General features: G+C 39.2%; 2 protein-coding genes across 4 annotated transcripts; one reads left to right on the forward strand and one right to left on the reverse strand.

Moving 5' to 3' along the window:
• The first annotated feature begins 2,126 nt into the window (after window positions 1-2,126).
• On the forward strand, window positions 2,127-4,580 carry LOC112454522 (ras-related protein Rab-21). Its single transcript, XM_025015967.1, has 4 exons — window positions 2,127-2,273; window positions 2,701-2,868; window positions 2,952-3,070; window positions 3,148-4,580. The coding sequence occupies exons 1-4, from the start codon at window positions 2,139-2,141 to the stop codon at window positions 3,419-3,421; spliced, it is 696 nt and encodes a 231-aa protein (XP_024871735.1). The 5' UTR covers window positions 2,127-2,138; the 3' UTR covers window positions 3,422-4,580.
• A 1,070-nt stretch (window positions 4,581-5,650) lies between these two features.
• LOC112454517 (rho GTPase-activating protein 1-like) lies at window positions 5,651-9,747 on the reverse strand. 3 transcript variants are annotated; one of them, XM_025015961.1, is made up of 10 exons: window positions 9,520-9,747; window positions 8,961-9,068; window positions 8,634-8,777; window positions 8,069-8,228; window positions 7,623-7,841; window positions 7,440-7,538; window positions 7,140-7,327; window positions 6,861-7,061; window positions 6,665-6,771; window positions 5,651-6,580 (listed from the first exon to the last, which is right to left on the reverse strand). In XM_025015961.1, the coding sequence occupies exons 1-10, from the start codon at window positions 9,566-9,568 to the stop codon at window positions 6,407-6,409; spliced, it is 1,449 nt and encodes a 482-aa protein (XP_024871729.1). In that variant the 5' UTR covers window positions 9,569-9,747; the 3' UTR covers window positions 5,651-6,406. The 3 variants fall into 3 exon arrangements, with proteins under 3 accessions (XP_024871729.1, XP_024871728.1, XP_024871730.1); XM_025015960.1 differs by having other exon boundaries at window positions 8,069-8,249; window positions 9,520-9,745; XM_025015962.1 differs by lacking the exons at window positions 8,961-9,068; window positions 9,520-9,747 and having other exon boundaries at window positions 8,069-8,249; window positions 8,570-8,662.
• Between the last annotated feature and the right edge of the window lie 288 nt (window positions 9,748-10,035).

Genomic DNA, 10,035 nt, shown 5'->3' on the forward strand with positions numbered 1-10,035 from the left:
ACTGTATGTTTATATATGAACGTTAATTAATTTATTAATAGTCTTCTCAGCCACCTGAGCAACGAGTTTTCCTCGACCCAACACGATCATCCGCAACACATACGCATATATTGTACACGACGATACACGCTCGCTCGCTGATGATTGCGTAAGTTTGGCATTTGCGACACCTGTAAAGATGATTATCGACGAGGGACACGGTCGACCATTACCGGCCACATCGACGTCGGCTCATATTGCTGCCCGGCGGATTGTTCTTCTTATTGTACCTTACGATTATAAAAATGGTAATAAAATCATGTTATGTATAATTATACATTTTAAACTATACGAGTGATTCCTATATCAACAATTGTCTTTTCGTGATAACTTTGCACATATACGTGCCCTGCTTGTGACTTTAAAGTCACCAGCTTCGTGCGATCCCTAGAATGCAGCGAAGTTTTATTCAGCACGAACAATTATCCGTGCTGTCTCGAATCTATAATTAATGACATTCTTGAAGATACGAATTGCACCTAAATATCCTGAATATAAACTAGATATTGATATTTGTATATTCGGGGTAATTAATGCACGAATTGTAATGACTTGCAAATCTAATTCTATTAAATGATATAATTCGTATTATGAGAATCTTGCATGAGATCTTAAAAAGATTTGTATTTATTATTTATAGATTCTCGAGTCTATTTTAAAGCAAGTAACATAGAAAATTAGTTCGTTTCAGAGATGCTATATTCTGCCTGTGCCTTTTTTCTAAATCTAAACAAGATAATATTAAACATTATATTAAACTTTGTAAGATCGTAATATTATGTTTAATATTATGATCTTTGTAAGATCATAATATTAAGCATTATGATCTTTGTGAGTACAAGGTATAATTAAAACAGATGAATTCACGGGTTCAACGGCAGAATATTTCTCCAGGAAATGCTACAAAGAGAAACAAATATACAGGTCTAATCGTCGCCTTCGGGGTCACGTTAGGCCATAAACGGCCAACGGCCGTATATCTCGAGCGGCTGCTTCAGCACGTTCGTTATATTTGGCGCGTGCCATGTGCCAACCACGTGGCGTTGCCACCCCGGGATACAATCGGGAGAAGGCATGCACGTAGCTCAATAGGAGCGAACGAAAGCGTACGCGCGCGTTACAGATTAAGAAATAGCAAAAATAGAGCCGCTACCCGTAGAATCAGCGTCCCGGTCGGCCGTTCTCATCTGAAATCTCTCGCGTCTCGAGCGCTAAAATTAGCGACAATTCGTGGGAAGGATGCCTTTCGAAGAATACGGCGCTCTTTAGAACATTGGACCCGCATCGATCTTTGCAGTCTTTGGACCTCTGATGTCTCGGATGCCTCCGGGATGAGTTCCTCGACGAGGCATCCATCTGCAATTCTTTTTGACGCTTTCTGCAAACGAAATGGACGTAGAGCTAACTCGAGCATATTGAGTGAGAAAAGTGAGGGATTTCAATGAAATACTTACTCTTATTAATTAATTATCAATCAATTTATTTAGTTTATTTCAATTAGTCCAAGCTGCCCGACGTCGAAGTCGCTAGTCGCAGTCGCTTCGAAACTTGTGGACGGCGTGGACGCGATTGCGCGCGCAACGATGGCGACGTAATGAACGGAGTACACACATACATACGAACGGGTTGTGCATGATGTAAGAAGACCATATAGATAGGTCTATGAAGAAGACAGATGGAGCATTGCGGATAATGGCGGCCGAAGAATACGACAGCCAATCAAATGTTGGTCCGAAACATCGCGCCACATTCAAATGTAGCATTATTAGCCATATGTAGCCGGCTATAGAAACGTGCCGGTGACGTGACGTATGCGCGTAATGACACGGGGCGGAACAGCTGATCCACGGCATCCACGCGCCTCGAGACAGTCGAGACTCGAGACCGCGGCAGGACGTCCCGTCGTCGAAGCGGTATCCTAATACACGGCGATCGTCGCCGACGTCGGTGGTTTGACGGGGGCGAGAAGAGAGACGAGGACGACGAGGCGGAGTGCCGGGGTGCGTTCGGCTCGCGCGAATTAACTCCCTCTCCCTTCCCTTCTTCCTCCGCCGTCGCGACGTCCTTGGACGGCGCACAGTCGTCTATAGTCCGGGATTATGGCCAGTCCGGTGGTCGGCACCGGATACAATTTCAAGGTGGTTCTGCTCGGCGAGGGATGCGTCGGCAAGACTTCGGTCGCCCTGCGATACGTCGAGGACAAGTTCAACGACAAGCATATCAGCACGCTACAGGTGACTTTCCCAGTTCCCTCCTCGACTTCTGCGTCGTCCTGGCGAGAACGGCGAACCGACGTTGCTCCACGGATTTTTCCTCCGTTTTTGTTTTCAGTACACCGTGAATGGTCTTTGCTCCCGTAAAATTTTTTTTCGGGTTTTTTTTTCTTGATCCAGGTTCGAATGTGTATATTTTCGAAAGAGAAAAAATTATTTTGCGGTATTTCTTCCGGTGACGCACGGTTCTTTTAGATCCGAGCTCGGTAATGCGTAAAAAGGAAGTCGTATATGTTAAGATTAAAGTGTAATTCGCGGCGTATATAACTGCGGTCAAGAAAGCTTTCTTAACCTCTTCGACGTTGAACCTTTTATTTATCTACGATACGATCGGGATTTACCTCGCTTGAAAACGCATTTCGACAATTGGCTTTATTATACGTTTTAGGCGTCGTTCCTGAATAAGAAGCTGAACATCAACGGGAAAAGAGTGAACTTGGCGATATGGGACACCGCCGGGCAAGAAAAGTTTCACGCCTTAGGACCAATTTATTACAGAATGTCTAATGGGGCCATTCTCGTTTACGACATTACGGATGAGGATACCTTCCAAAAAGTACGACCTGCCATATAAGACAGTATTCCAGAGCATCTTTGTTTTCCTGATGTTAAATAATCTTTTATTGATTTTATTGTCAGGTGAAGAACTGGGTGAAGGAGCTTAAGAAGATGTTAGGTAGCGAAATTTGCTTAGCGATAGCGGGTAATAAAGTGGACCTGGAGAAGGACAGAAACGTTGCCATAGAGGAAGCAGAAGAGTAAGTTTGACGAATCTTCGCTTGCATGAAATTATAAACAAACGTAGTATAGTGATTTCGAACAAATCTTCCGTCAGGTATGCCAAACAAGTGGGCGCCATGCATTTCCATACATCGGCCAAGTTGAACCAGAATATCGAGGAGATGTTCCTGGACCTGACGCAGCGCATGATGCAACGCGCGGACGAGGCCGAGCAAAAGTCCACGCTCACGAGGACCAACAGTACGCGTCGCAATGTCGTGATGGTTGAGGACGAGGCAGAACAAGCTCAACCGACTAGAAGTTTCTGCTGCGGCAGTGGTGGTGGCGGAGGCGGTGGCGGTGGCGGCGGTAACGGCAGCTTTTCGTAAACCTTTAAAATAAATTTTAATTCGACTACAGATGAAAGGTCTAATTTCGATAATGTACGAACTATATACAGGATGGTGCATCTCAAATGTGACAAATTTGCCAATAGTAATTTGTTACATTACAAAATGCTTTATCCTGTATGTGTTTGTAGATGAGTGCGTTATGTATGAATGTGCATGTGTATGCCTATATATATATATATATATATATGTATATTTTTAGCTGTGACAATTCTTGGATAGCAAAGATATGTATATTTGTATACATATATGTTGGTGGTGGAAGCTGTGACTTTGTGCCCGACAGATAAATTTTTCGAAGACAAATTTTGCACATGCCACTTTGTTAAAGAGAGATAAATTGTTAATATTTTCGATGACGATTTTAGATGTGCACACACGTTATACAACTGTGGCCTTTTTATTGTCGTTCGTAAACATTGTGAGATAAGCTTTTCCTGACAGATTTGTCTTTCAAGTATTTTTGTCATCTTGAAGAGATCTGTCTTGTGGGGTTTTCGAAGTTTAGCTTCTCATTTAGTGCAATCACGAAGCAATACGTAATATCATCTTCTCTTCCCAATCGATCTTTATATTTGGTGTGCATTTTGATCATTATCATTCCAGGTAGTTTCTTAACTATGGCGCGAATGTAAAGTGTTGCTTGAATTATGCGATCATAATGAAAAAGAAAAAATAGTTTGGTATAGCGGCAAACCTTACTATCTAGCTGTCTCGAATGCCTCAATCTCGATGTAGTCGCATACATTTTATAAAAGAGCCAGAAAGTAGAAGCCTCGTCCTAAATTATTTAATTTTCCCATTGTCGTCTTCAAATTTTCGACTATATCTTCGCAATCCAAAAATTGCAGCAAGCTTATTAACTAAGGACTAACTAATTGCTAGACGACGCGGTCTTGTCGCGAGACGAGGGCATTTTCAAGGAAGAAAGACTTTCGGCTTTTATCCAAACGATAAGTTATTGTACATATTAAGTGCCGATAATTTTATTGTACAATATATTGATTTGGACCGTATATTAAGTAACACGCAATATGTTTATTCATCTGAAATTATATAAATTAGTGATACAAGAGAGTTGTTTAAATTATTGTTACTGTAAGTTATTTTATGAACATAAAATGGTAACTTGTAATAACGTTACAGAGAAACGCTTTATTTAACATTTCTACCTCGATCCCACCGTGTCACGAAAGTTAGGTTTTGCTTATGAATTATACACAAAAGTGAAATTGAAGACCTATAAATTAACACGCTTTATTACACGTTCTATTGACAACAACGAGGAATGTAATCGAGTCACATCAGTTCTATACAGGTCTGGGTTAGTCTTTTTATCTTTTGATGATAGAGAGCGGGTTTAGGGCTGCCAAGCCCATACTTTATCCCAGTTACCCATAATGGCAGGACTATTCAAGGGGATATACAAATCAGCGGTTTGCTCCGCGAAAAAATTGCTAAGTCTCTTTTATCCTTATACCTAGATGACGGACAGACTCACTAAGTCATTAGACTATACAATACTTGACATTCAATACGTGTCAAGTCTTTCCCTCTTTTTCATTCTCTCTCTCTCTCATTTCTTTTAATTCTTGCTGACATCAAGTGAATCTAACAATCAGACAAATTACTTTTTTTCGAGATCATAATTAAAAAAAAATAGCGTAAAGTTACTACAATTTATATGTGGGGTGCATGGAATATACTAATATCACACTAATCACTTACTGTGCTAATACATAATTTTTAAAATATTACATTAATCTTATAAACAGCATAAATTATTTTGATTTCTCGTAATTATATGAAACAGAGAGAGAGAAAATGTCACGAAAGCTACAAGATGAATCCGATTGAAGTAGAAAATACAATTTAATTTTTCTCAATCAGAGTGTTTTGTTACTTATATAAAATGAATGCTTGTTTATGTTATCTAAAGTTAACATAGTATTTCTCTATATTATATTTTATATATATATATATAAATCTTCCTTGTTACATATATCTTGTCTCTTTTCGAGTTTACTTAAATACAGTATCACATATACTACATTCGTTAGACCACAATTATTATTGAATTATCAATTTTTCCATTATATACAAACCCTGCAAGAGATGCAAAGGATGCCAAATATTTAAAAAATTTGTTATTTGCGGTTTTCTTATTTTAGATTTAGAGTATACACTAAAACATTCTATAAAAATTTCGTTTTACAGGATCTTTAATTAATAATATAATGCAATTTTGACAATTCCAATTTTACAAATGAAAATAAATAACAAAAGATGCTTGGTGGATCCATGTGGTCCCATCAAAACAAAAATTATAATCTATTCAATAACAATTATTGATTTAAAGTTTTTAACTGACAAGAGAAAATAACAAAATAAAAATAACTAAAATCTCTTAAAAATTATACATGAAATGATAATGCATGTAACTTGCTAAAAGAAATTAATTCGTTGTTTAAAAGTTTCGTTAAATATCAGAAATTAATTTAAACAAAAACCGGGACAAATTGCCGTTTGCGATTTCACGACAACGGAGGCATCCCGCTCGATATCTTCTTTCATCATCGAATATATTATTTTCTAAGCGTTATTAAATAGATAAACACATTATCTCTAGATAATCTTACATATTATACTCACTGTGTAACGTTCTCATGTATCTTTGGTATTTGGTCGTAATTTCTCTCTAAATATACGGACATGTTTCTTGTAGCTGGCATTCCAACATCACACAGCCAGCCAGATTCGAACGTTTTAGTCTTTCGTCCGAAAATTATTATACCTATTCGTATTAAAAAATCTTGTGCAAAATCGCATGTAAACAAACAATTGAATGTTTCCTTCTATCCTTTTCTTTTTCTCTATCACGTAGAATATAAAAATATTTCGGTAAATGAAGATGCGGACGTGTGAGAATTGAATGTTACAATTAGGCTTTCGGTGCTGTCGCTTTTAAATAATAAATATCTTATCTTGATAGGTAAATAAAAAATCTATGAATTGATTGATAGGTCCTATTGCGGAGAGGGACATTCCACGTGCTGGCGGTGCTCTAACTAGATTCGGTCCAAATACTACCGCGAGATTACTAGAAGTCATCTTGTTCAGGTCGCATCGATCCATTACCTATCAATAGAAAAAAAGAGTAAACATAAAAATCGATTTTATTTTAGTTGTAGGGAGTTGCGACTGGGAATATTAGTTACGTACCCTCGATAAAAATTGTACGATGTATTTAAGAACTTGGTAGTTGTCTTCAGGAAGTTTCTCCAATATTAATATTTTAACTTTACGCGGACGTTCATCTTTCGACAATGCTACAGTAAAAATTAAAAAAATGCTTTATGTACTCTTACTGTAATATTTAAAAAAAAAAAAGAGAAAAAGAAGGGAACAAAATACTCACTTTGAAATTGTGTGATTTCATCGTATAGTTCATAGGTCATAAGAGGTTCGTCTAGTTCACGGAGAAAGGTCTTGAGTAAAACCGCGGCGATATGCGGGTCCCCTTGAAAATCGATGGGTAAACCTTGATTGCAACGATTCTGAAGTTCTTTGATTACTGCCACGTTAGCCGATCTTCTGAATATTCCTTCTGTTTCTAGGGCTGAAACAATAACAAAACAATTGTCAGTTAGAATACGAGCAAGACGAAGATGGTTTTGCTTTTATTGGAATACCATACCGTCGGGCGTATCGAGAAATTCTACACACTGCCTTAGAATTGGTGGTATTGGATCGCCGTTACTATTTTCCTTTATGAATTGCAGACTAGCACCGAACTGAGTCGTGCCAACTGGCGTAACTACCGCGCTTTGCGGTGGACTCGCTGGCAAATTTTTCTTATTTTTCATCAACAGTTGTTCATTGTGTCTGGAAAAAAAAAAAAAAAAAAAAAAAAAATCCATGTGAATTAAATATGTGTGCAGTTTGACGAGACTCTATAAAGTACTATTTTACATAATAGCATAACTAAATTGCATACTCTATCACTTGAGGTGGTATAATTAGTTGATCCAGGTTAATATATTGCGCCAATTCTTCTAGATAATTAACATACATCATTTTCCGTCCAAATTTTACACTGTAAAAATATACAATTCATGTAATATGTAATAACTCGAGAAAAAAAGTAACTTCCTCATTTAAAGAAGGAAAGATTGTATACCTGATAGCCGGTTTAAATATTTGCCACACAATCCTAATGAAATTAGTCGGATGTACTAGATAAAGGGCTTTGAGATTCTTCTTGTATTTTCTATCAAACGCTTTATACGCTTGCCACAACCAAGATAAGGGTGGCTTATTTTTCGACGTAAGGCCATAATGAAAGTAAACGAGACTATAATCTTGCTCCACAAACATGTCCAAAGTATGCGTAAGATACCTGTAGTGAAAATATATTTCTTATGAAAAAGTTTATTTTAACTAATAAAAAGAAGATAAATAAAAAAAAAACCTAGTACCAGAAAACAGATAGTCTTAGCAAACTCTGTTAGACATAATACAGGATGACTCGCAGTCTTTAAGTAATTTACAGACAATTATAAGTCATTGTTTTGCGGAATAAATATTTCGCATGTTACCTCTACAACGTAGATATCGCAAACTCACCTGAGGAGTTTAGCGTGATTAAAAGTCTCTTTTCCAATGGGAGGCAATTTGCAAGCTGACACAACAATTATTTTACGACCGGCGCTATCGTCGCCGACCACTTCTACGATACCATGCCTGGATATGTCAAGATAATCCTCCTCGTCAGCGAGCTCTCCGTCTAAAGCAGCCAGATCGTCCGCTATTCATTAGAACAGACATTCGTTGTGATATAAGGTTGCACGTATCACAAGCGTGCTCTCGCAACAAACTTGTATCAAACACAGATTCTATCTAGCAAGAACAATTTGAATTCTCGGAGCAAAATTCTGTTTCATAAAAAAAAATGTATACTCCAAAGAAAAAGATTTACTCACTTCAAACGCTAAGATTGTACACAATGTTATTGTTACAAAACAGATTAAAAAAAAAAAGCAAAACAGTCATCGCATTCCCTTTCCTTTTTCATCCTTACGTCATGCAATGTAAAACAAGCTATACAATGTTCTACACATAATTCACCTGCTATGCCCCGAGAATGCCATGACATTTACTGGCTACTAACAGAAGGTAAAAGGTCACACACCAGATTCGATAACTGGAGCATCTACCAAAGCTTCCTCAAAGTTCTCCTCGATCGTGCCGTCGCTCACTGGGCTTTCCAAATAATCCATTCCGGTACCCATGGTGCTGCTCACCAAATCCAATTTTTCTTCCAGAAGCCGCGCCGCTGTAACAATAAAGTTAATTTTTAAACAATTATCATAGCTGCTTCATCATGTAAATTAATCTTTCATATAACTTTCATAACATGAAGAGGGCAAAATAAGAAGAAAATGAATTCTGCATCTACAGATAATTAATTGCATAAAAAGGAGATATCAAAATATATATCTGGAGGCATATAATTTACCGTTGTTTGAAGTAGTTTGCAATTCTGTATCGTCAAATTCCAGATTCGGTTCATAATCGTGATAATCTGACAGGCTGGGATACGGATCTTCACAGTCGTTGCCCATTCCTGTTAAACACGTCAACACGAATCAGTCTTGATATTAAATAAGCAGATCAAAACAATGATACCTGTACGTATTTGTACGCGCGAGAAAAAAATATCTTATCTCCAAAGATAAACCCGATTGACATTGCACCGCACGTACGTTCAACAACCATCTACTCGAACTACTCTACTCCAATACGGACGATCGAGCTCTCTGCTCCGTAAACCTTCGCGAAAGTAATGATAGCGCACGATGTCACGATAATGAGATGCTTTCTATTTACTCAACGCGAGCCGACTCCCTCGCTTCTGCTGTCGACTCGTGTCACCGCCTGCCAATGTCGCGAGTCGATCCCGACGACGACGACGGCTTCGCCGAGGGCGGCGAAAGAGTCGGAGAAGCGGGCGCGGACACGTCAAGCCGAACTCGTCTACGACGGTCGGGGGATCTGTCGGGGCATCGCCAGCTCACCTGTCAACGTCCGCGACGGACTGAGCGTCGGCTGGTAGTCCGCCTCCATCCTTCCCTTCCGGACCGTCGGCGTCGATGCGCGCGGGACCGGGGACGACGATGCGGCGGGCACACGACGGTGGGCACCGCGCGTTCGGCGATATCTCGGCGCGCTTCTTACAGACTGGGACTGCCTTCGACGGCTGTCTCCTCGCGCGGCGACATCATCCACTTCCCCGCGACGTGTGTGACTAGTACGACGCGCGCTACGGATCACGTCACGCTTTCATTTGTCGCCGTGGTGGTCACTGCGTTGCGCCGCGACGCGATATGTATCGATACTCCGTTTTGAACCGGGGATAACACGATATATCGATATCGCAGTATCGGAGTCCCTGCTTTTTAACAAAGAGGTTAAGTTCTCTTTAAATTAGGTTCTCCTATTTGCAATCTTATATTACTTATTTCATATAATTGAATTTGTCAATAATCCTCGCAGGAGGATACGTGACACACGGCGCGTTATTGTCGCTGATA

Source organism: Temnothorax curvispinosus, unplaced genomic scaffold (assembly GCF_003070985.1).
Source record: "Temnothorax curvispinosus isolate PA1 unplaced genomic scaffold, ASM307098v1 QBEX01005133.1, whole genome shotgun sequence".
Taxonomy (NCBI): domain Eukaryota; kingdom Metazoa; phylum Arthropoda; class Insecta; order Hymenoptera; family Formicidae; genus Temnothorax; species Temnothorax curvispinosus.